Source organism: Ambystoma mexicanum, chromosome 6q (assembly GCF_040938575.1).
Source record: "Ambystoma mexicanum isolate Mex_15411 chromosome 6q, UKY_AmexF1_1, whole genome shotgun sequence".
Classification (NCBI taxonomy): Eukaryota; Metazoa; Chordata; class Amphibia; order Caudata; family Ambystomatidae; genus Ambystoma; species Ambystoma mexicanum.
Window position 1 is genome coordinate 1,094,626,237 of NC_090937.1, and position 26,967 is coordinate 1,094,653,203.

Consider the following 26,967-nt stretch of genomic DNA (forward strand, 5'->3'; position numbering starts at 1 on the left):
CTGCTCCCAGAGTTGGCCTTCTTCGGCAAAGTATCCAGAAAAGAGGCTGCCTCCTCCGGGTTAGTTGAAGAGTATTTTCCTTTCTCCAGCATGGGGTCTGGCATGTATTCACATGCTCGTTCCCTGTCGTCAGGCTGGGAATCATCGGTAAATAAAAGAAATCAGTATCCGTTTCGTTTCTGATCTGTCTTTCTTAGTAGTAACCAATCACTGGTCTCTGGGTCATACTGCCCTCTCCCTAAGCCCCTCCCCTGGCAGCCATCCTCAGATTTTTACTGCACGTTCAAGTGTTGGGAGTCCTCGTACTTTAGCTCTCGAGCTTTTACTGCGTTTTGCGTTTTTTCAAAGTTTAATCTAATTTTTTCGGTCCATCGGTCCTCATGCTCCGCCGTTTCTACTTCCGATCAATGGGGACCCGTTTCGGAATTTTTTTACGCCCCTCAAGGGCGCAGTTTTCGTCGAGTTACGCTTCTCAGAGGATTCCAGAAGATCTGAGGCCTACCCTGTGGACATGGCACAGGACAAGGGAAGCTCGACGCCCGGATCCAAGCTGTTCAGGAACTGCCCTGGATGCGGATTACAGAATGTTTTCAAGAAGGATGAGCATTCGAAATGTCTCTACTGCCTTCACGAAGACAAGACGCACGTGGCAGGACTGTGCATTTTGCAAGCACATGTCGGAACGGACCATGAAGGATCGGCGTATCCGCCTCACCAACTGGCTGGAAGGGAAGAGCCCGGCAGGTGAGAAGAAGAGGTCAGAGCGGTCTTCTAAGTCGTTTGAGGGTGCTCCGGTGACTGGGGCCCAACAAAAGGCAAAGCACCGCGAGTCAAGCACCGGGAGCGCCGAAGGGTCGGGCTCCTTGGCTGCCAGGCAGGGCGCACTTTCACCGACACCATCAACCACGAGCCAACGCTCTGGCTCGGAAGAGAAAATCCGAGAACCCGGGTAAGCTTCTGGAGAAGCCCCGGTCGATCTCGAAGGAGTCAGCCGAGGGGGAGCGAGGCGGTGACCCCCGTACACCCCAAGGTGAAGGCCTCAAGCGCGCCCAAGGTGGTGAAGGCCTTGATTCACCCAGCTAAGGCCTCTATCGAGGGAGTCGTGGCCGCCCTGGCGAAGCCTGTGGAGGCTACACCTGTGGGGGCGACCTCGGGGGCCCAGAGTTTCCCTGCCACCGCGGAGCGTATCTTCTTTTCAGCCCATCGATAAAACCCCCGTGGAAAGAGGGGTGGGGGGGTGTTGGCTGTTACAGACTCAGATACAGCCTCTGAGGAGGAGCTGGTTGAAGCCGTGAAGGGCCTCAACAAGTGTTTTGAGGAGGTCCGGTCCCATGAGAGGAATTCCGAGGAGGCCGACTAAGACAGTGATGGTGGAGCCGACAAGGCTCCCGTGGAGGAGCAGCAGCCATCGCGCCCGACACAACCAGTGCCCGAGCCTCAGGACAAATCGGTGGCCATTTTGATGGCAATCCAAACCTTATGCACAGAGATGAGGACGAGGTTGCCTCTACCCCCCAACGGACAACCCAGCAGAACTGGGCCCGTCGAGAAGCCCTCCAAACAAGCGGAGGAGAGTTCATTCCACCCCCGCCCTTCCAGCCCTTGCGGCCCGCTCAGCCTTCATCTCCTTCCCCTGATCCTAGGGAGGAAATGGGAAGAGATACGGCCACGACCGGGACGGATGATGACTGTGGTTACGATGGGATGGGCCTTCCGTCACCACCCCCTCGGGCCTCTCCACCTGACCAAATTGGCTCTTTCCATGCCATGATTGCCAGGGCATCCGAGCTTTTCCAGCTCTGCCCCGAGGAACAGAAGGAAGGCTTCCTTTATCAACGGTGCGAGGCCAAGAGGAAGACGGTCCTCGCGGTGCCGTGGCTTGATGACATCTGGGACGAGGGACTTGCTGTCCTGAAGAATCCGTCCACGACGCCTGCCAAGAGGGATCGGTACGAGAAGTAGTACCGGGTCCCCGATTCCGTCCCTTTGTGCCTTGGGGCACAGCCGATCCCGGATTTGGTCGTCTCGGCGACGGCCAAGAAGAAAATGGCAGGGACGACGGCTTCAACTTCAACCTCCCCACCTGACGGCGAGGGAAAGAAACTGGACGCCATGGGACGAGTCATCCCGTCTGCGGCGACGACAGTTAAGGCGGCCAACGCCCTAGCGACTGTGGCCCGCTACGACAGGGAGTGTGGTACAAGATCGCTCCCCTGCTGGACTTCCTACCGGATGACAAGAGGGTGGAGGCCCTGGAGATCCTGCAAGAAGGTGAGGTGTTTGCCTTCGACGGCGGGGATGGCTCAAGGCAACAGATTTCCACCAGGACGTGCAAACCAGAGTTTTGGTAAAGCCCTTCGACGGGAACAAACTGTTTGGAAAAACAGTGGATGAGTCACTTCATGCCATCAAGGCCGACACTGAGATGGTCCGGCCCTGGGGGTATTGCAGCAATGACGACCGCCCTTTTGGAACTCCGGAGGCAAGCAAGGTGCCTCCAAAGGAATCGGCGGTGGCTCCTCTACGTACCGCCAGGCAGCCTGCTCCTCGTCGCAGGAGGCCTACAGAGGGCGCGGCAAGTCAGGAGGATCTCGTCGCCAGGGAGGCCAATGCGGCAAGGCTGCCTCCAAGCAGGACTGAACCGGCCATAGCGTCGGACCCCCACCTGAGCACCCTGGTGGGAGGCCGGCTGGCGAAGTTCATCAGCGTGTGGGAGTCCATCTGCACCGACCGTTGGGTGCTGGATGCCCTGGCCCACAGGCACACGCTCAAATTTCTAAAGAAGTGCCCCCGCATTCCTCCTGCGGCCAGGAAGGAAAGTCACGTTCTTCAACTGCTGTTAGAAGTAAGGGCGATGCTCAAGAAAGGTGCCATCGAGCTTGTCCTGAAGAGGCTCCGGGGCGCCGCAGTATACTCAAGATACTTCCTCGTCAGAAAGAAGACAGGCGGTTGGTGCCCCATCCTGGACCTGCGTCAGTTAAACAAATACATAAAGGCCCAGAAGTTCTGGATGGTCACCCTCCAGCACGTGCTGGGACAGCTGGAGGAAGGTGACTTCCTATCGTCGCTGGACTTGGAGAATGCTTACTTCCACATCCCCTGCCATTTGGATTGAAGCTGGCGCCCAGGGAATTTACCAAGTGCCTAGCGCCGGAGGCGGCGCGGCTGCGCCTGCAGGGGATCCACGTTTACCCCTACCTGGACGATTGGCTCATCCGAGTAAGGACAAGGGAGCTCGCCGTCGAGCACACAGCGAAGACCGTCGAACTGCTCACGGATCTGGGATTCTCCATCAACTTCCCCAAATCCCACCTGGTTCCGTCACAGGTCGCACCGTTTCTGGGAGCCAAGCTCGATACAGTGGCACGATTGGCTTCTCCGTCGGAGGAAAGGACGAAGGCCATCCTGGGCAAGGTGCAGTGCCTGCTGGCCATGGACGTGGCCAGGGTGAGGTCCATCAAGTCCCTTCTCGGCCTGATGTTCTCTCCCTGGTGCGCCTATGCAGGCTGCGGATGCGCCCTTTACAGGAGTTCCTCAACGCCCGGTGGATGCAAGCGGCGGGCAGCTTCGAAGACAAGATCCCGTTCAACGAGGTCTTCCACCAAGCTATTCGGTGGTGGGGCACCCGTGCGCATCTCACGGCGGGCACTGACTTTCAGACCCCAGCACACCAGGAGACTGTGACGACGGATGCCTCCCTGGAAGGATGGGGAGCACACACCAGAGATATTCACGCGAGAGGCCTTTGGCTCCCGGAGGAGAGGTCACTCCACATCAACATCCTGGAGCTCCGAGCAGTGTTCAGGGCTTTCAGGTCGTTCTCCCGTCCCTCAAGGGCAAGGTGGTAAGGATCTTCACCGACCGCACCACCACGATGTTCTACATCCGGAAGCAGGGAAGAACCAGGTCCCCGGCCCTATCCAAGGAGGCCCAGGAACTGTAGCATTGGGCCGTTGCCCAGGGGATGTTTCTGGTACCCCTCCACCTAGCAGGGATAAAGAACACCATCACCGACTTGCTCAGCAGGGAGCTGCGCTCGTGCCACGAGTGGGAACTGCATCAGGACCTAGTGGCTCGGCTTTTCTGACGATGGGGCAAACCCCAGATCGACCTGTTCGCAACGGCGACGAATTAAGTGCCAGAGGTTCGCCAGCAGGTTTCCCCAGCCAAGGAGCATGAGCAATGCTTTCTCGTTCCCCTGGGACTGCCTGTTCCTGTATGCGTTCCCGCCGTTGCTACTGCGACTCGTCAACCAACTCAAGAGGTCCCAGTGCAGGATGATCCTCGTCTCACCGGCTTGGCCGAGACAGATCTGTTCCCGGACCTTATGGACTTGTCAGCATCCCCCCCCCACCTCTTGTCAAACTACCGACGGACGCGGATCTTCTCTCCAGAGAAGGCGGCACCATCCTCCATCACGACCTGGGGTCGCTGAACTTGCAGGCCTGGCTCCTGCAGCACTAGTTTGGAGAGTACGATATCCCGGCAGACTGCAAGGAGGTGCTTGCAAAGGCCAGGGCGTCCTAAACTCTCGTGCTATGGACACAAATGGAAGAGGTTCTCTGTCTGGTGCTGTGCACAGAAGATTAACCCTCTGCGAATTACAGCCCCTCAAGTGCTGCTGTACCTGCTGTCGCTGGCCAAGGCGGGGCTGGCTCATGCCTCCATTAAAATACATATAGCGGCGATATCCCGCTACACCAGAACTAAGGGACGATCATCTCAGTGGTCTCATCGCCTGGTGAAGTAGTTTATGAAGGTACTGTTCCGTTCATTCCCGCTGGTGAAGGCTATGGCCCCGGCATGGGAGCTCAACGTGGTGATGAACAGGCTCATGGGGGCGCCCTTTGAGCCTCTACATTCGGCACTGTTGAGGTTCCTGTCGTGGAAAACGGCATTTCTTGTGGCCATCACCTCCGCACGACGAGTGGGAGAGATCCAGGCTCTATCCTGCAAGCCTCCATACTTGACTTTTCACGGGACAAGGGTGGTGCTGAGGACGCACCCCTCTTTCATTCCCAAGGTGCCGTCGGACTTCCATCTCAACGGGCCCTTGGTGTAACCAGATTTCTTCCCGTCGCCTTCGTCGTCGGCCGAAAGGACTTTGCACTCGCTGGATGTAGCTAGAGCGCTGAAGTTCTACGTGGATCGCACGAAGAGTTTTTGGAAAACATCACAACTGTTTGTGAACTTTGTACCTGTGAATCAAGGGAAGGCCCTCTTGAAGACTTCCATTTCCCAATGGCTCTCCGGCTGCATCATGCACTGTCACCGGTTGGCAAACTGACCGTTGCCCGGCCGTCCGAGAGCCCATTCGACCAGAGCGATCGCTGCTACCACGGCGTTCTTGTCTGGTGTACCCCTGCTGGACATCTGCAGGGCTGTTACGTGGAGGATGACGCACACCTTCACGAGATTCTACTGCGTTGACTGGGATTCCAGGGAGGAGTCCAGAGTCGGCCAAGTAGTGCTGCGCAACCTGTTCGCCTGAAGGTGGGCCTGGTGAGGAGGTAAGAGATGCTTAATGTTGAGCCTTGCCACCTCCTGTGGTTGTGCATGTGTGTACTGCTATGTCTCCTTATATTCATGAGCATGTGAATCCATGCCAGACCCCATGCTGGAGAAGGAACAAGTTACTTACCTGTAACTGTTGTTCTCCAGCATGGGTCTGGCATGGATTCACATGCAAACCCTCTCTCCTTCCCCTCTGCGGCTCTTCACTTGGTCATACTGCCACTTTACGTGCTACCAAATCTGAGGATGGCTGCCAGGGGAGGGGCTTAGGGAGAGGGCAGTCATTGGCTGTGGGCAGTATGACCCAGAGACCAGTGATTGGTTACTACTAAGAAAGACATATCAGAAACGAAACTGATACTGATTTTTTTTTTTTTTATTTACCGATGATTCCCAGCCTGACGACGGGGAATGTGCATGTGAATCCATGCGAGACCCATGCTGGAGAACAACAGTTACAGGTAAGTAACTGCTTCCTTATGGATAACCTTCACTTTAGAGAGATGAGGCATGGCATAGTTCAAGCCCCTCTCATGCAGCCTCCGTTTTGCTGAGAAGAATGTTCGTCAGGCCTTCTGCACGGCCCACGTGAGATCTGGGTGAAAGTAAATTCGGGCACCCCCATAGTTTAGTTCCCCCCCAGATGACGTGCCTGTCGAAGATGGTTGCTGTCCCTATAACTTAGCAGGCGAACAATCACCAGTCTCAGATTTTGATCGGGCTTTGGGGCAGGAGCCTAAGACCTGTGTGCCCTTTCCACCAGAAACGGTGACTATAGTGGAGATCTTGCAATACCTCCTTAATTAAGCCATCAAAGAATGCCTCCATATTTGGGTGGTGTGGCCCCTCAGGGAGGCCAAGAATCCAGACATTTAGCTTGGACTGCCTTCACCTCCCTACACAGAGCTTGCACCTGGTTCTGAGTCTCCGCGCTCTCATCCTCAAAGGACCCTGTCGGATTCCTCAGCATCTGAGATGCGACTGCTTTCTTTATCGATCCTTGTTGAATCCACTCCATCTTGAAGACCAGAATATCCACTTTGCAGTTGGCGGAGCTGAAGATGACCTTCATCTGGGAAAGCAGTATTGCGCAGTCTGACGAAGGCATCCCCTCTAGGCTTGGGGTGGGTACAACTGATGGGGTAGGTGCTTCCCTGGAGTCGAAAAACCAAGGAGGGGAGGCTTTGGAGTGCTCCGCCACGTGGCTCTGCATCGCTGTGGGCGGCTGAGGTTTTTTGCTAATGCTCAGTTTTGCCTACAATGTTTTGCCCTGAGTGTACAATGTGGGCGAACAGGCTGCCCTTCAATGCCGCATTGCCCAGGTCACCAGTCGACGCCTGATTTATCCCTTCAAGGTTCACAGGGCTCTCTACCGGTCCACAGCGCTCCAAAATGGTAGAAGCAAGTTTTCAGCGAATCCCAGGTGACGCACCACCCCATTGCTCTTACCCCTCCTCCACCACCTGCTCCAGGCTCACCAGGCACCTCCCTGGGAAGCAACCGGGCCTACTGTGCACTCCTCCTACAGCTCAGGGTTTCCCTTAGTGTAGTATCTGCCCTGAAAAGCCCCTAATTCATGCATCCACCAGGCTCACCACCCACCCGGCCTCCTATGTGCTGCTGATGCAGGAGCAGGCAGCTGAGGAGCTCCATCCAACGGCGGCCTGTGGGTTCGGGCTCTGTATGCATGGGGCTGCATAACCCGAGGCATCTCTCGCAGGGGCTGTATGTCCTCCACCCAGTGCTTCTAAACGAGCTGCTGATGCATCCCCGGCACGACCCCTCTGATATATCCCTACTTGGTCTCCGCACCAGCTTGGAGCTTCACTTGAAGGCCGCCATCTTGGCGGCGGCTCACTAGCACCGCCCGGGAAGCGTTTTTAAAGTTAGACATAAAAGGGCACAGGCTTGTTTTATGAGAACCAAGAATTCAGATGAAGACCATCAGCGCTTTGTTTTTCTGCTCATAGTAAGGGCACATTTCTTTCAAAAATATCTCTAGATGAATGGGGCTAAACTACAAAACTTTAGATTTGCTCAAAAAAGAAGAGTCCCTATTTGTTTACTTGCCCGCTGTACCACTTCAGCATTGCATAGTGGGGGTTGGCTTTGTTCATATCTGTCAATTGGAAACTTGGCCAGTCTTGCATACTTCGACCAAGTATTACTCCGAGAGGACTCTTATCCTTTGGAAGAAGTTAAATCCCTGGACTCTGGGTAAAAGCTGTGGCAACTAAAGAAAACCTATGATGATGATTATCTTCCGATCTGGAGACGCCATGTATGTAGTGAATACTACTGAAACTTAAACATCCTTGGCAAATAAACTCAGAAAAGTCGTCCTTCTACAACATTTTTTATTGATGCATCTCTTGTTAATGCAGTAGTGAAGCAGAAGAAACTGTATCCGATATATTTCGGACACATGGTACATTGTCAGGGCTATCGCTACAAAGATGTGTAATATATACAGAGTGATATATTCATCCAACTTTGGAAATATTACACAGCATATGAACAACTGAACAGTAACTGTTTTAGGTAACCAAGTACTGAAACATATCACCCCTAAATTTTGTACACTTTCGAAAAACTTCTACTATAAATACGAGCACGATAACCTATAACGATTTGATTAGCAGCAGCTGAAAGCTACCTCTGGGAACCAAGAGCTATTCTATATAACGTGCCGCAAATGTAACTCACATTAGATACAAACTATACATTTTTTGTCAATTATATATGACCCATTATACTTTAAATGTGCGTTAACGCGGATGATACGCAAATATCCTTCAGGCTTCCCTCAGCCTCCTCACTCATTCCTGACTCTGTCCGCTATTCAGGCATGGTGTACTGCAAACAACCTTTATCTCAATGCCAATGAAACTGAGATTGTTTGCATTGGGACCCCTGCTCCCACGCTCCCCCACCCCCATTCTGGCCAGCCTCCCTTGGCCCTGTGCCCACCACCACCTGTGAGGCTAAAAACCTTGAGATCATAGACTTCTCTCTCCTTCTCACATTTCTGACATCACAAAGTCCAACTACACCTCCTCAGAGGCACTCTACAGTTTCTCATTTTTCCCCAGCGGCTCACTGTCTCCATAGCCCTGGTTCTCTAGGCTGGACTACTGCAACAACCTTTTCCTCAACCTCCCTGCTTCTGCCGTCTGCAACTCATCTAGAACAGAACCGCGAGACTGATCCTTGACCTCAAGCCCAGGGTCTGCATCTCTCCGGCACTGAAAACCCTCCACTGGCTCCCAGTGGCTTGAAGGATCAAATTCAAGACCCTCTGCATTGTCCACAAAGCTTTCTGGGGCCCGGGACTTACTTACTTTAATAATGATTCAGCATTTATATAGCGCTATGAACCCTCAGGTATCTGAGCGCTGCCTATTACCCACTGTGTGTGGTGCTCATTTATCGACCTCGGAAGGATGATCAGCGGCAACGTGCTCGTCTTGGAAGCAAGACGACACGGAGCAACACAGTTTCGAATCCTGGGTCCACGCTTGGAAACCTCTGGGTATTAAGCGCATTATAAATAACCTATCATATATCAAAGGCTGAGTTTGGCCCTGCCGGGATTCGCACCTGCGTCTGCAGGTTCTGCACAGATGTCAAAGCGAACGCTCTACTTTCTGTGCTATTGCACTGGCTTTAAACGTTGCCTTCCTAAATAGTGTCCCTCCCTAGCCCTCAGCTCATCTACTTCCAACCTTCTGCGAGTGAGCAGGTTCTAAGAAGAAATTTGGTGGGAAATCCCTTTCCTCAGCAGGCACCTCCCTCTGGAACAGTCTCCTTGCCACCCGCCATCTTGAGACTGATATCTTTAAGTTCTGGAAACATTTCAAGACCTTCCTCTTCTCCTAATCCTTCTCCCTCATCCTACCCTGCTAACCTGGCTCTCTGCTCTTCCCTCTCTCCCTCCTTTGCATACAGGTCACTGACTGGCTGCCTGATATATCCCAGAGTCTCACAGGTCCCAGGCACCCATGCCAGTCCTTCTGCACTTGCCTCAGGGCACAGCACCCCACCCACTCGCTGCACTTGCAATAAATCTTGAGAGCTTCTCTTTCTGCACTTCCCCAGTGATCATGTTCGGTTTGCAGTTTTCAGGGTTTAGTTTCACTAGTCAGTCTACAGTGTAAATAGGTTTTATTTGTTGTATATTTCAGTTTTGCCAAGCCTGCTGTGGTTTTTGGAGCGCTGTATACAACTAATTGGTGAATCATTTTTTTATGTACATGTTGAGGTCAGCTAATTTTCTTCACTTGAGGAAACAATTTTAAAAGGTGAGGCTAACCTTCAAACTCTTAGCTTTGTGCTTCCCTTTGATTGTGGTGTTACGAATTTGTATGATTTAATTCTAGAAGCACTTTCCTTACTTTCCTTTCTAAACCTTTACATTGTTTGCTGTTTTCATTGGCAAATGCACGTTTCGTATCTGTTTAACTATGTTGTTTAATGAACTGCTGAGCATACTAAGTACTGGTCCTGTACTTTAATTATGTGACGTGTCTGGTATTTGCACCATTTAAAGCTGACTTTAGCACATTTCCATTTTCAGGTTGCACCAGAAGAGTTCAAATCCAGCATAAACCGAGTTAACAGTTGTGTGAAGAAGAACCTTCCCATAAATGTTCGCTGGCTCCTTTGTGGCTGCCTATGCTGCTGCTGTACTTTAGGTTGCAGTATGTGGCCAGTCATTTGTCTCAGTAAGAGAGTAAGTAACACTCTTATTGTTTTTTTAATCGTTGCTTCAAATTTGTTATATGAGAATTTGATTATGTATTTAGTAAATTCAATGCCCATTCCAAAAAGCTAATTAGTATTAACCGGAAATGTCATTTATCATTCATGTTTTTGCAAACTTACGTGGCACATTGGGTATGATGAATGATTTCTTTTATTATACGTCTTATGTGAGCTTTTTGTGTTAACAATTTGAAGCACTACTGTGGCTGGTAAGCAATGTCAAAGGAACCCATTTAAGGTTAATGCAGCACAAGATGGGATCGTTGAGTTTTCTAATTGACCCTGCTTGAGTTCGGAAATCAATGGTGAACAACGTTTCATTGCAGTGTGATACTAATGGATGGTGAATTGGTTAAGGAATTACATGGACTTTAACAGAGGTTTTATGAAGCTTAACAGTAGTTCTCACGGTGTGGGTGAGAGGGAGTTTTACTCAGTGTTTTTGTTTGCCCTCTATCCTCCTTTCATTTTGACAACTATTTTGGGTCTACATTATATAGCTAGGAATGGAAGCTATACAATAAATGTAAGCAATACTACATTAAGAACACATTTTTGAAGATGGCTTCTAATTGAAATATGGTGGTGCATCCATGAAACTTAGACCTCCAGAGATTGTCGGAGAGGGAACTATGGGTAAGAATTGTTAAAAGCTCGACCATCTTCATTTTAGAGGATCATGCTGCAACATTGGAACCAGCAGGAAACAAAAACGACATCAGCAATTATTGGCATTTAAGGATGGTTTGCAGGTACAGCACTACTCCAGCCAGATGGGACAAGCCAGAGGAGATTGGGCAGGTACATCATGGCATAATCGAGGACTTTGGTCAAGATACACTGTAGCGCTGCAAGAACTATTCCAACTATACCAATTAGGAACTCACTTAAAATAAGAATTATTCTGAATTCTGGTGCAGCCATTTTGCATGTTTTCATTTATTCATAGATGGGAAGAATTGTACATTAAGTGCTTAATTGAGATAGACCAAGCTATGGGTGATTTTACCCTGCCTTCAAGATTTATAAAAGGAATAGTTTAATCAATTACCTTTCTCAAGTAATTAGCAACAATGTCTTCAGTAAATCTTGTTCAGCATCTTAATCTTGTGGGAAGGGAAATACATTTGGAAAAGGCTGTTTAAAAAAAGAATAATATTTTATAGTAATGGTTTGACCATTTCTAGTAATGAGCTTTTCCTTCTAGCAAGTGTCTGAATTAGAGGTTGTCAGTATTGTGAAAAATATGAAGCCAACTGCATGTAAGGGCGATGTCTGCCTGGCAAATATCAAGGAACGCTTAGACACTTTAACCCAGCTGAATACAGAAATTGTGAATGCTTCCTTCACTGCCTCTTCTCTACCTATGGCCTTGAAAAAGGCTCTGATTTCACCATGGTTAAAAATAAAAACTTTGGATCACGCTTTTGCAAGTAATTATCGCCCAGTTACGGATGTTATTTTTTTGTTAAAAATTCTGTAACCTATAGCCCTCATGAAATTTCAAGAAATTAACAATTTACATGGTCTGCGTTAATCTGGCTTTTGTGCCAAGCATGGACCTTAAACCCAATATTTCCTGACTTATTGAGAATGGACATACTGGCCATCTCATGCTTTTGGACCTCTCGGCAGCCTTTGACCTAGTGGATGATTCCATTCTTGTCAGGCTTGCCGAGGTGGCCAACTTGTCTGGTGACGCATCGGCCCGGATTCAGTCTTTACTCTAATCTCACTGCTAGGGTTTTCATTGATGTCTTTAAGGCTATTCCAGGCCCGTTCCCTGTGGCATGCCTCAGGGATTGTGCCTCTCACTGACATTATATAATATGTACAATGTCCCCTATTTGACCTCTTGAATGGCCTTTGTACTTACAGGGTGATTGAGAGGTATTCTGAGGCTATTGACTGGATTTATGCCACCATTCCGTCTTGGATAGCCACTAACTCGTTTACCCTTAATGACAGCAAAACGGAGCTCTTTTTTCTGGGGTCCGATCCTAGTTTGAAAATATTTGAGCCCTCTTGCCAACAGTTTGTAATCACTGATGGCACCATTTTGTGGCCTCCCACGTATATTTGTATTCATACCTAGCCATGCAGAAGCGTGTACCTGTGCGTACGTGCTCAAGTTTTTGAAACATATTGGACCATATTTGTCTGATAAAAACAGATCTTTCCTTGCCTGTGCCCTTGTAAATTCCACACTGTCTTTTTGCTGGCACTTCTGCCACCAATCTGCAAAAGAACTAGACTATCCAGAACGCGGCAATGAGGGCTATTCTGGGCATTGGTAGAAGAGATCATGTCACGCTTGGTAGCATAACGTTACAAAAAGTTACCACTAGCAATTACTAAAACATCCTGTTAGAACAAACTATTTCAACATTCATGTTAATGTATCATTTTTAGGCAATCATAGATTTTGACTCCTTTTTTAATGAGACTTCGATCATACTGCATTGGTCAGTATTGCAAATACTATGAGGTTTTTTTTATATTTGCAAATTATCTCTCGCAAATACTCATGTAGTAGAAAGACGCAAGATGCATACATAGATCAAAAAACAAAACGGCACCACAAACTCTTACAAAGAATTAAAAAATGTCACATAATCAATACATGTAATGAAAAACGGTTGAGTACTATCTAAATAAGAAAGCTGATAAATACCAAATGGGATCAACTACATCAAAATACTTGGTAAGGTGTAGAGCCCCCCATAAGGTTGCTAACACAATTCAGCTGATCTACAACAGTGACTTGCAGAGTGCATTGGCAAGACGCAAGTCTAACCATATCTAACTAGCAGCGTCGACAAGTAGCATACATTGCGGTGGGGAGATTAATTATCCGCCTTCGTCAGGACCTGTAACTCAACGTGACCCATTAATCGAAGATTGAGGGGACACTGATGCAAACACCAGAATCTGAATGTATTCGCTGAATTCTACCGAGTTTCAATGCTTGACCACATTCGCTGGATGTGTCATCGTATGAAAAACCAAACTGGAAGGATATGTACTATGGAACATCTAACCTTGATCAATACATTTTAAAAAAGTGCCATCTGCCCAAAGTGACTCAAACGTTATTCTTTGCCCCAGCTCCCATATGTGAGGAGGCCAGCCCTTCTGTAATCATGGGTCTGCTAGAATGGCACTTCATTGGTTACCAGTTAAACAGTGAATCCTTCATAAGATTCTGACTCTGGCTCATAAATGTAGGTTTTGGAATGCACCCAAGTATCTCAGTGCTCGACTGAAGGTTCCTCTCATTAGAAGACTTCTTTGTTCCAATACAGACAATCTCTTTTAGCCACGCTTCAAACGTCAGAAGTATGGGGCACAATGTTTGACTCATTGGCTCTGTGTGCCTCGAATGCTCTGACGGCCCCTGTAAAAGCCATTTATGGTTTGCTTGACTTTGAAAAAGCCATACAAACTATTTGTTTAATCAGAAGGACTAATTGATTTCTAGTCATGTCTGTGATCTTCTGGCTTCGAATCTCTCAGTCCACCGGCTTTTTTAGCTTTTTAATGTCCATATTTGTATGTAGTTTGGATGTTATGTTCAGTGTGTGCCCTGAAGCCTATGGCCGTGTGTCACGTTAAAGAATTAAATAGTTATTTTTTTGGCATCAACGACCTTAGGGTAAGGTTGGTGTTGGTGATTTCAGAGAGCCTATAATAGCTCTAACCTGCATTTTCACTTTTGTTAACACAGGAAGATGTCTGCACAGTGACCTTTCTAGCAATCCTGTCTTTTTTGTGATTTGCGTTCTTATAGTTGACCTTGGGGATTTCATTAGGCCAGTTTCAACTTTAGTTGCCTTGGAAAATAGGTTAGCTTCAGGGGTAAAAGTGATTTGCCACCTAATTCTGCAAATCTACACAGCACGCCATTTCTTACTCGCCAAGGGTCCATTATCACTAGCCAATTGCTAGTGGCATGTGCAAATGTTGCACCCTGCTAGATTGATAATTGTACTTGCAGAATCCTCCTTATGCCCATGAGCAAACTTTCTTTGCTGCAGACTGGAGAGCTCTAAGAATCCATTGAAGTCTCACACTCCACCGGAATTGCAGTCTGGCAAATGTCTGGTGTATGGTTCTCCGCATCGAACAACTTTTGGCAAATGCCATCCATAGTACCAGGGATTATTTTATTCCAATGTTTCCAAAGCTCTAGAGAATCTCATCGTAGCTCTTGTAAACATGTGGATCATGGTCTTCACAAAATGCTACATTCATTCCCTCACACACAGGAATTCTTGCATACACATTCAGATGATCTCAGTCTTAAATGGAATAATTAATTTGAACTGGATGTCAAGTTCTCCTGCAACAACTTGACTAGTTACATGTCACCACTATTTGCAAAATAAGACCTGATGAACTCTGTGGCTGCGAGATTGACATCAAAGGGACATGCACAAACGCAGACCTGCAGTCTTTTTTGGGGATTCTGATTACCTCAAGGTAAACCTGCATCCATTGCATGTGCTGTGGATGCAGCAGTGAACGTTTTGCTGAGTGTGTTTGTGGAATAGTTGGGCTGTGGAGGTGGCACAGACTAGCAGTGATGTTGCAGGTGGACTGGCAACTTGTTGAGGTTTCCTCTGTTAAAGGCATGGTCTAGTAAAAATGTTTGTCCCTATGGGTCGGCCATGTTTTTAAGCCTAAGTGGCTCGATTTTAGAAAACTTTCCTATGGACCTTACCTGAGTTTTCGTCCATTAAGCGCACGCGAAAACAGGCACCAGGGAGCCGTCATTTTGTGATAATCCTATCACTTGGCGCATTGCCCTGGCTGACCTGCTTCTGCGGCACTAAATCAATTCCCCCGCCCCTGAGCCTGTCATCAGCAGACTCGTACCGCCCATTACCCAACGCCAAAGCACGTCTTGTGTCAACATTCGCTCCGCTTCAGCTAATGACGTGTCGCCATGGAAATGGCAGGACGCCTCTTTCCTCAATAAGTATAAACAGACCGTTTCACAATACACAGCAACAGATTTTCCATTCCTCTCTCTGTTAGAGTATTTTGTGACTCGTTTCTGTGCTCTAGTCAGCTACCTTTGCCGCTTGTAGCCCGTGTGAACACCTGTACCATCTCGGTAAATTATTTTACTTTACCACACAATGGCTACAATAATGCCCTACATGTACGAGCCCGAGTATACCGAGGAGGAACTACTGGAAAGGGATGCACGCGAAAACGATGGGGATTCGGACGGCAGTTGGCAGGACGAATCAACAGATGAAGAGCCTGGGCCTAGTCGCATGGGCGGCGTCTCCACCTGGTGCACATGCAATTGGTGCAAGCTAATGCCAACCGAGGAGGAGAACTGCTGCTGCCGAGAAAACTCGGGATGCCTGGCCTACATTTCAGAAGGCGAGCCACGACCGCAATGCATCACCGAGCTGCCAGACTTCAGGGCAGCCTGCCTCACAAGGGCTGTGTTGAGAATAATGATTGTGCTTATGCACGAACTTCGCGCAACTGTTGGTCCTCGTAATCCGAGTAACGAGTAAGTATACTCTGCTTGTCATGCCACTCCTATTTCATGTTCTTCTACTATATCCAAAATGACATCTACATATCCTTGTAACGCATGTAAGTCGTTCAATAGTGTGCATTGTCTAGATAGCATTTGTCCGTTCAGAATGCCATTAGTTATAAGAATTGTTATTGACAACAAACGTTTATTAAACTTATCTTGGTCATTTAAAAACAGTTTGTTTCATTCCTTTTCACAGGTGGTACAGGCTGGTGGCCTATCGGTCCTTTACATGGTGCCTCCACGGGAGGCTTGGACACCGCGTTCGAAGAGTGATACCCGCCTGTGCCGTTCGTGCCATAAGAGAAACGTTCCCGAGTGACAGCGGTCAGTACAGGGGATTTTCTCTAGCTGTGCTGCAACCTGACCTGTACAATGTGTAAAGTCTTGCATTTTTGTGTCATGAAAAGAAGATACAAAATAAAACACCACATATATTTTAACAACGGTTGTTTCGATTTTTTAAATGAATCAAGGGTGTCTCCATTCAAGGATGGACGTCAGACATCTGTGCTCCGAATGGGTGAAGGTGTGGTCCCTATCTAAGCGAACATAAAATATTCTCGATAATGCATGCACTAAATAACACTTGTTCAAAGTCTTTCAGTAGGTTATGTCTCTATAAAAGTCACACATATATCTATACTAACAATTAACATTGGATTATACAGGCCTTAGGTTAAGGGTCTTGACCACTGTAATACACCGGTTGAAGTGTGGGTCTGTGCTCACAAGAATCTCTGGTATGTGGCATTTGTTATTGATGAGCAACGATATACTGCAGTAGGGGTCTAATGTTAATTGGGGATCTTCTAGGTGGGCATCATGTTGTGGTCAGTGGTCTGGCACTTGAAGAAAATACCTTGCAGGTACACAGGGTCACAATGGCAGTACGTTTCCATTGGCGAGGGTGTGTGGGCAAGGACACGTTCATGGAGATGAACGAGCGATGTGCTTAGTTCAGGCTGATTCACATGCAGGACAGTGATCTCAGAGGAAGAGTCATGCTCACTGGTCCCATCTAGGCGATTGTCAACCAAAGTGATCACATAAGGGCGAAGGGTGAACCCACTACTGGAGGCACTTGGTCAGAGTTTCTACTGAGAAGTAAAGCATGAGAGGGGCCATCGAGAGGGGCCTGATGGCCCCTCGTTCCCACACACTTATCTGCACGCCCACCGGCCCATCCATCCACTCCCCCCCCCCCCCCATCAAAGGCAGTTCGCATCCATGGATGAGCGCTGGCATGTGGGGCTGTCTGGGGCGCGAACAGCCAAGGTGCCAAACAACATGTACACTTCAAAAGGTATCTTGCGCCCAGGAGCCATTGTTCACATGGTCTCCTCAGACCCCGTGTCTCTATGCATGCCTCCCCTGAGGCAGGCCGCCCCCCTGCAATCCACATAAGTGTGTCTCCATTCAGCAGTCTTCCTGTGCCTTATCTGTACGCCCCAGGCCCATCCAGCCCACCCCCTCTATCAAAGGCGGTTCGCACCAGTTGATGCGCGCTGTCAGGGGCACGAAAGGCCAAGGTGCCAAACATGTACACTTCAAAAGGTATCCCACGCCAAGGGGCCATCGGTCACATGACCTCCTCAGACCCCGTGTCTCCAGCCAGGCCTCCCCTTGAAGCAGGCCGCCCCCCTAATACCACGACATACATACGTCATTCATTCACAAACGCACCCCTGTTTCTAATACTTTATAAACCACTTGATATGTCTCATGAGAACATCTTTGTGCTTTGCAAGTCAACTCCTGGACGTGCTACCTGGCAACCACTGAGATCTACGCTAATCTGCTCGTCGTTGTGCTATCCGTGAACTTCTGTGACCGCTTAGAGCAAACCCATCAGTGTGCTACCTGTGGCCACCCACCTATTCTCCTGCACATACTGCTCTGCTTGCTGAATCCAACTGTTTGTTGGTCAAGGTAAGGCCATGTAACCTAGTCATATTTCGCAGATTTTAAAATTTCTATCTATTTGCGAGTGGAGTACACAATAGTGCTATGTTCATTGGTCTCATTGCTATTGACTTGAGTTTCCATTGCTATGCTATCAATAGATCTATTTATTTTCATCTGTGTCTATTGTCATCGAATTGCATCCTTCGGGGGTCCAGTCTATAATGTAAGCACGTTTCCTTCTTGTGCAAGACAGAACATCCAAGGGATGAGTCACATGTTCAGATTTTAATCACATCATTTATACATTTCTGCAATTTATGCAAATACTAAGCCGCACATAATGATCTGGTATAGTTCCTGCGACCAAAACAAACCTTGCATTGATCATTGTATGATTCATTTACTTTTGCATCAAATCTTTATTCATGAAGATTCTATAATAATGTCGATATTTACTTTTCAGATTTATCAACAATGCCTGCCTGTTCGATTAGCGGTTGCCCTTCGAAGACCCATGTGAAATCTGAAGGCACTTCAATGCATGTATTCCCAAAAACTGTTGATCGAATAAGAGAATGGGTCAGACATTGTGGATATCCACTGGATGAGCTGGAAAGTAGAGTCCAACAAGTCTTACAGGACAAGGGGGGTGATCGATACCGCATCTGCAGCCGGCACTTTTCCTTGGACATGTACACAACATCTTGGGTAACAAAGAAGAATAACCGGCGAACGACACGGAAATTGATCGAAAACGCTATTCCCACTCTATTCGTCCACATTCCGCCACTGGTGAGTCAAGTGTCCGGATTTAGCTTTAGGCCTTGCGGTAGTGTGTAGGTAGCCGAATGGATTAATTGATATTGTAGGTGTTCTATCCCTTGTAATAATTTCGATATTGATATGAGTGTATAGTTTTTTGAATAATGACATTTATCAATATATTCTTTTTCGATTTCATAACCCACAAACGGAATTTGTGTGTGTGTATGTATGTATGTATGTATGTATATATATATATATATATATATATTTCTGAGGCTTGTGGAATCTGCTTAGATCACATGCTGTGCATAGGCCGACATCTAGTGGAAGCTGCGGAGTATTACAGTTTGTTTTTCGAAAGTCGAAAATGGGCGTCGACACAGGCGTGCCAGTAATACTATCCCTAGTGTGACGTCCACTGTACCCAAGATCCCTCACGCGTGTAGGATCCTCAGATTGTTTTTTTCCGCCATACTGGTCGGAAGCATCTTGCGGAGTTCCCTGGCCTTAGCCTTACTTTTGCTGTTATTATAATTATAATTCTTATTCATTCCCTTCCCCACCCCAACGTCGACCCTCAACCTCGACGACGGCTGGAGAAGTCATCGACCGTCGACTGCTGCACGACGGATCTGGGCCTCGGAAGGCCGCTGGCCTCGGCCCGGGCCTAGTAGGCCGCTGGCCTCGGCCCTTACAAGTAGGGAGAGTGGGGGGTGGTACATACTCTTCACTCTTGATATATAGTTACATTTATATATTCCTACACTTAGCAGCCCGCTGCCTTAAGGTGCGTATGGAGGGTACCCCTTTTCAATTCTGCCCCAAGTGCAATCGCAAATACCCTTGGGTCGACAGGCACGCCACGTGCAATCTCTGCTTGCCGAGGGATCACCCCGAAGCGAACTGCAGAGCGTGTAGTAGGTTTAAACCTAAGACACTTAAGGACCGTTCGACAAAGCGTTGGGCCCACCACGCCAGGCAGGAGGCCATGGCAGCGGAGGGCGCCTTCAGCGATGGCAGCGACGCCGTACTTTCGGACGGCGAGGGCATTACGGCGTCGAAAGACAGCCGGCGAGCGCAGGTCCCCGACCTCGGAAGGTCGTCCGGCAGGGCGGCTATGGGGAAGACCCCCGGCGACGCAAGCGCCACACACCTAACACACACTAAACACACTAAGACCAACCGGACTTCGACGACGTCGACTTCCCGGAAGGAGGCACAAAAAGAACGGTCCGACTCGGTGTCCTCTGGGCGCTCTCGATCGAGATCACCTCACGACGCAAGGCAATCATCCACTCTTGCCAAGAGTGCCTCGCTACACACATTAACGGAAGTTCGATCGTCGGGAGACGAAGACGACTTCCACCCCCAAGCCGCGCTCCAAGATACTGAGACCGCGGTTAACACCAGTGAGGCCCCACGCCCGAAGCACACAGATACCTCTCCAGACCCTCGGCGCCAGGCGTCGAAAGTCTCTGGGGCCTCCAAGGGACAGGGAAAACATTTTTCCACGCACGGGGAGGGGGGGAAACAGCGGAAAGCACAGCCTTCCACCCCTGTAAAGCCATCCTCTCACCCTAGGCAGACAAGCAAACACAAGTCTACCCTTCAAAAACCCCATAAATCATCACCTACTAAAGTAATACCCTGTTCCAGGGAATGGTCCAGTGAAGACATAGACAGGGTTATGTCTAGGATGTCTTCCTTGGCTGATTTTTATGATAAGAACCCAGACCACTTTCTTTCATATAACCCTCAAGGGGCCACACCCTCAGGCTCCTCCGATCCTATCCCGCTAAGTAAAAAGCCCCGGTTCGAAAGACCTGAACCCTTCGAGGTTCAGCCTTACTCCACTCCATATTCTACTCCACTCCCCAATTACCAGGGACAAGTTTTCCCTGAAGAGGACCAGGAGTTTGAAATTATGGAAGAACAAACCGGGACAGATTACTATGCAGAGGATGAGGACCTGGAGGAGGGAGAAGATGAGCAGGAAATTTACAGAGTAGATTCCCCAGTACAAAGCGAAGCCCCAGTTACCGACTCTCCAGTTGATAACCAGCCCCTCCTTAACGAGGTTCTCGCTCGAGCAGCGGAACACTTCCACATCGACACCCACGGTGTACAGGAGGAAAGGGACTTCGCGGAGGAGTTTGTAGGAGAGAGAAGACCGGTCGCACAGACCATCCCTATCCTCAAATCCATCCAACGAAGAATAGATCCTTCCCTGGTGAATCCTAACCTCACCAGAGCTGTCAACCCCAGAATTGAGAAGATTTTCCGGGCAGCCCAGTCTGACCCTCTGTATATAAGGGGACATCTTAAACCAGATTCCCTAGTGGTTACCAACACTAGAAAAAGGGCTGGCACGCCCTTATCTTCATCAGAAGCTCCTCCCGACAAGGAGAGCAAAAAACTTTACGGGTTTGGCAGGAAGGTAGCCTCAACGTCCGCCTACCAAGCAAGGATTGCGAACTCCACCACCCTGTTGGCTAGTTACAATTGCCATCAATGGGAAGAAGTCGCGGCGCTCATTGCCTCTGCTCCAGAACCGTTAAAGGGCCAGCTGGCTCGGATCTCGGCAGAGGGGAGAGCCGTGTCTGGTTGCATTTTAAAAGCAACTTTCGACGCCGCTGACAACGCAGGGAGATTGATAGCAGAAGGTACTGTTATCAAGAGACATGCGTGGTTACGGCAGTCGGGATTCAAGACAGAAACCCAGGCTTCTTTAATAGACAAGCCAGTGGAACCCGACCTATTGTTTGGGAAAGCGGTCGAAGACGCACTTAAAAATGCCAAAGATGAATATGAGACTCTCAAATCCCTTGGCCAGCTTACCAACAAACCCCCTAACCAGAGGGGGAACAGTAATTTTCGTCGCCCACGCGGCCAAAATTCACAAAGAGGCAACTATGCCCAGGGACAGGGTACACAATGGAATAACAACCAGCAGTCTACCCAGAGTTACGGCAGGGGTAACAAGAGAGGTCGTGGAAGAGGCAGAGGCAGCCCCAACAAGGGAGGTGGCACGCCTCCACCAAAACAGTGACGCTCAGTTCAGGGTCCCTTGTCACGCAACCTGGGTAGGGGGACGCATTTCCACCTTCACCCAAGCTTGGGAAGGGATCACCTCAGACAGATGGGTGCTGTCAACAGTATCCACAGGATATTGTATAGAACTACTGCAGCGTCCCCGGAACCATCCTCCACGACAAAGAGTGCACTCCCTAGAGCATCAAAAGATCCTTCTCGAGGAGATCGCCATTCTGCTAGAAAAGGACGCGATAGAACTCGTCCCAGGACACCAGGTAAACAAGGGTATCTATTCAACTTACTTCCTTGTGCCAAAAAGAGATTTGACAATGCGCCCAGTATTGGACCTACGGCCTGCCAACAAGTATGTCAAGCCCCAAAAATTCCGTATGACCACGCTACAAGAGGTAATCCCCCTCCTAAAAAAGGGGGATTACATGGCAACCTTGGATATGAAAGATGCTTATTTTCATATTTCCATGCTCCCAGCGCACAAAAAGTACTTGCGCTTCAAGGTGGACAGTCGCCACTACCAATTCAAGGTACTGCCCTTCGGGATAGCTTCAGCACCAAGGGTATTCACCAAGGTACTGGCGGTGGCGGCTGCACACCTACGCAGGGAGGCAATCCCGGTGTACCCTTATCTGGACGACTGGCTCATAACGGGGGAAACCCCAGGAATTTGCAGGTCAAACATTCAGAGGACTATCGACCTCCTCCACGAATTAGGCTTCTCTATCAACGAGAAAAAGTCAAGTCTGGTGCCAAGCACCTCAAAACAGTTTCTAGGAGCTATCCTAGATACTCAGAAAGGATTGACCTTCCCTTCGGAAGAGAGAATTCGCAATATACTTCTGCAAATTCCGCCTTATCAGTCAGGTCAACAGATAACAGTACGCAAAGCTATGCGGTTACTGGGCATGATGGCGTCATGCATTTACCTGGTCCCCCACGCGCGTCTGCGCATGCGTCCCATGCAGGAATGGTTGGCGAAACAGTGGTCTCAGGCAAGTGGTCAGTGGGACGATCTAGTGGTCGTTTCGCCAACACTCGTACAGAGCCTACACTGGTGGACAAGAGAGAATCTTGCAAAGGGGAAACCCTTTTACGATCCCGAAGTACAAGCCGTGGTGACTACAGATGCATGCCTAACTGGGTGGGGAGCTCACCTTCTCCACCACACAGCTCAGGGTCTCTGGTCTCACTCAGTAGCCAAGAACCACATCAATCTGCTAGAGCTTCTGGCAGTATTCCGAGCGCTAAAGGCGTTCGAGCCCCATCTACTGAACTTGTCGGTGCAGATCAGGACGGACAGCACGACAGCCATGTTCTATCTGAACAAGCAAGGGGGGACTCGTTCGCCAAATCTGTCCAAGCTGGCCCAGAAAATATGGATATGGGCACTCAGACGGAACATCTTCCTGTCATCGCAACATGTTCCAGGGGAGCTCAATTCCCTAGCGGATGCTCTAAGCAGAGACTCCCTCCCAGAAGAACACGAATGGGTCCTTCACAGAGACGTAGAAGATCTCTTCTCTCAGTGGGGTTTCCCCACTATAGACCTATTCGCCACAAGCGAAAACAAACAATGCCCAGGATTTGCATCCAGGTTCCCCCAGCCGGACTCCCAAGGGAATGCCCTGTGGATGAACTGGTCAGGGATGTTTGCGTACGCTTTTCCACCAACTCCTCTCATCAGGAAGGTGGTGTACAAGATGAACAAGGAATCGATGACGCTCATCCTAGTTGCTCCCATGTGGGCGAGACAACCATGGTTTCCACACCTACGCAGGATGGCGGTGTGCGAGCCCATCAGACTCCCAGCCTGGTACAACCTACTGTCCCAGCAACAGGGTCAAACAGTGCATCAGGAACCCAACTCTATGAACCTAGCAGCATGGCTCCTGAAGTCATAGAGTTTGGACATCTCAAATTACCACAGAGGTGTATGGACATTCTAAAGGAGTCCAGGAAACCAAATACAAGGCACTGTTACTTTGATAAGTGGAAAAGATTCGTTATCTGGTGCCAGAATAAACAAATCAACCCGGTTGATTGCACTCCTTCCAACGTTGTGACATACATGCTCCACCTGCTGGATGCAGGGTTGGTTTTTAACTCGCTGAAAGTACACCTGGCAGCCCTCTCGGCTTACACCACATCCCATAACAAGGTCTCGTGGTGGAAAGTACCAGTGGTTAAAGCCTTCATGGAAGGAGTAAAGAGACTTCACCCTCCTATTTCGAACCCACCGCCAGGATGGGACCTCAACGTGGTGCTAGCTAAGCTCATGGGACCCCCATTCGAACCCATGCATAAAAGTAGTCTCAAACACCTGACTTATAAAACGGCCTTCTTAGTAGCCATTACCTCCATAAGAAGGGTCAGTGAAATTCAGGCTCTGTCAGTGCAGGATCCTTTCTTTACTATCCACAAGGACAAACTGGTTTTACGCACACACCCTAGGTTCTCACCTAAATTCATATCCAAGTTCCATGTAAACCAGTCCATCGAGCTTCCGGCTTTCTTCCAAAACCCGCAAAGCTCGGCTGAGGTGAAACTACACACCCTAGATGTGCGTAGGGCGGTCCTATACTATGTAAATAAAACCAGACCGCTAAGGAAAACAGATCAACTGTTTGTCTCCGTAGCTACAGGCAGAGAGGGGGATCGCGTCTCTAAGGGCGCTATCTCGAAGTGGATTATCAACTGTATACAGCTGTGTTACTCTCTTTCTGAAAAGACTCTGCCTTTTACGCCAAGGGCCCACTCTACTAGAGGCATTGGTGCCACTCTGGCTTTCATTGCAAATGTTCCCCTCGACACCATTTGCAAAGCAGCTACTTGGAGCTCTATTCACACTTTTACTCAGCATTACTGCATTGACACTCATTCCAAGACAGATACACAAGTGGGACAAGCGGTTCTAAGACACCTGTTTGCTCATGACCCTTCTCACATCCCACCTCCTTCTTCTGGTACTGCTCGCTAATCTATGCACAGCATGTGATCTAAGCAGATTCCACAAGCCTCAGAAGGGATACATTACTCACCGTAATCGTATTTCTGATGCTTGTATCTGCTTAGATTCACATGCGACCCACCCTTCCTCCCCTCCGAGAGAAGGCGCATGATTGCTTGTAGTCTTACCTTTCTGTCTATCTGCTTGGATTATCTGTACTCACGCTACTCCTCATGCTTCCTCATGTCAGAAAAAAAAATACAATCTGAGGATCCTACACGCGTGAGGGATCTTGGGTACAGTGGACGTCACACTAGGGATAGTATTACTGGCACGCCTGTGTCGACGCCCATTTTCGACTTTCGAAAAACAAACTGTAATACTCCGCAGCTTCCACTAGATGTCGGCCTATGCACAGCATGTGAATCTAAGCAGATACAAGCATCAGAAATACGATTACGGTGAGTAATGTATCCCATATATCTCCTCAAAGGATATATATATATATATATATAGGGAACTGTGCTGTATTGAGCATTTTTCAAGTATTCTGTCGCCTTACATTAATTTACCTTTACAACTTCTTGACTATCCCTTGAATCTGAAGCAAGAACATTCTACATCCTTGACGTGGTCGCAGTTATCAACCACTTCTAGCGCGTATCAGGTAATCTTACTAGGCTAATCCGCTACATACTTGTTTTATGCATGATATATGATATGATATGGCATTTGTAGCGCGCCTATACACAAGTGTTTCGGTGGTCGTGCATGTCAAGTAATAGTTTTATTCTATCGTGTAATTATTTTACTGAATGTTTGGTTAGTGCTTTCCAATTGATATACACCTTAGTTATCGCCCACTGGTGTTTGTTTTCAGTTATAATTAGTGTTATCCATACTAATGCAAGTACTGTCTTTCAGGGAGATGCTGAAGCGTCCGCCACATCTACAACATTTCTGGATGTTCTTCACCAGCAGGAGGTATGGATACTGACAGCTCCATTGAGCGTCATCATCAGAGCTGGAATTCTTGTCGTTTGATTGTTCTACACAATGTTTCATTCGTGGTTAGCCGTTGATATGTACCTGTGCTGTCGACCCCAGGTGTGTGTTATGTTTTCACTATTGTAATCCTCACTAATGCAAGTACTATGTTTCAGGCAGTTGATGGAGCGTCAACCCCTGCACTTGATGCAGAGCCTTACATTCAAGTAATTCCAGGGGAAGTGGAAGCGGGACCATGCGTATACGAATCGGCGCAACAGCTTTCGGAAGTGCGCACTACATTTGCAACATCCATAGATATTCTTCAGCAGCACGAGGTATGGATACTGACAGCTCCATCATGCGTGATCATATAACGTGATTCCATTTGCTATACTTTCTTCCCTATTAACGCAAGTGCTGTGTTTCAGGGAGACGACGAAGCTTCCAGTACAATCACAACATCGAATTTAGATGATGCAGATGTAAATAAATCGGAGAAATAAGTCGAAATGTGATCATATTTAGATTTTCCTTGATTCTTTTAGACAATGCATCATTTGTGGTTATCTCTTTATATGTACCTGTGCGTTCGACCCCAAGTGTGTTATGTTTCCAATATTGAAAACCATACTAATGCAAGTACTGTGTTTCAGGGAGATGCGAATGCCGCCTCCTCCAATACAACCATTCATGGCAGTCCATGCAGAGCCAGAGGTATGGATACTGACAGCTCCATCGAAATAGATCATCACTGGTCGAATACTTGTCGTTTGATTGTTCCACACACTGTTTAAATCGTGTTTGGCTATTGAGATGTACCTGTGTGTTCGTCCTCATGTGTGTTTTATGCTAACAATATTTTCATACATAGTAATGAAAGTACGATGTTTCAGGGAGACGATGGAGCCTCATTCCGTGCTGTCTATGCGGATACAGAAAATATAGTCGTTGCAGCGCAAGAGGAAGGGAGGACATGCGGAAACGAATCGGAGCTACAGCGTGCAGATGTTGAAGGTCGAGTCAAAAAAGTTGCAAAGAAAAAAAAACAAAGGTTAATTACAAACAGTTCATAATTTTAAAAAAATGTTTGTGCTGGGGACTATTTTATGTTTTTTTCCAGTCAATTGGACTACACTTTATCTTGTGTTTAAACTGAACATCCCTTTTCCAATCTCTCCTCCAGTTACCCGTGGGTGTCAGAACTATACATACACAGACAGTGAAGCGAATGAGAGATGTTGCTTGCCAGACCATGTACACTATGGAGGAACTATTAATTGAGGCGAGGCGTGTTCAGGCTCGAGATGCTCATGTCCAATGGCCAGAACATGAATTAACTGTGTTTGGAGACTACAGCAAAGTTGCATTGGACCATTGCTACAGTGCGACCGCAACACCACAAGAAGATGTTATTGAATGTATTGAGGATAGCTCTGAAGTAGTTGCAGATCAATTCACACAATCTACA

The 26,967-nt window shown here is 48.3% G+C and overlaps 1 protein-coding gene across 3 annotated transcripts in view; it reads left to right on the forward strand.

Moving 5' to 3' along the window:
- CHIC2 (cysteine rich hydrophobic domain 2) overlaps nt 1-26,967 on the forward strand; it is a 470,301-nt gene that overhangs the window by 182,163 nt on the left and 261,171 nt on the right. For 2 of the 3 annotated variants that reach the window (XM_069631651.1, XM_069631652.1), the window contains exon 3: nt 10,091-10,246. In XM_069631651.1, coding sequence (XP_069487752.1) covers nt 10,091-10,246 — 156 coding nt within the window. Of the gene's footprint in view, nt 1-10,090; nt 10,247-10,951; nt 11,080-26,967 lie in introns of all 3 variants that reach the window. The other variant, XR_011282276.1, reaches the window with a different exon arrangement.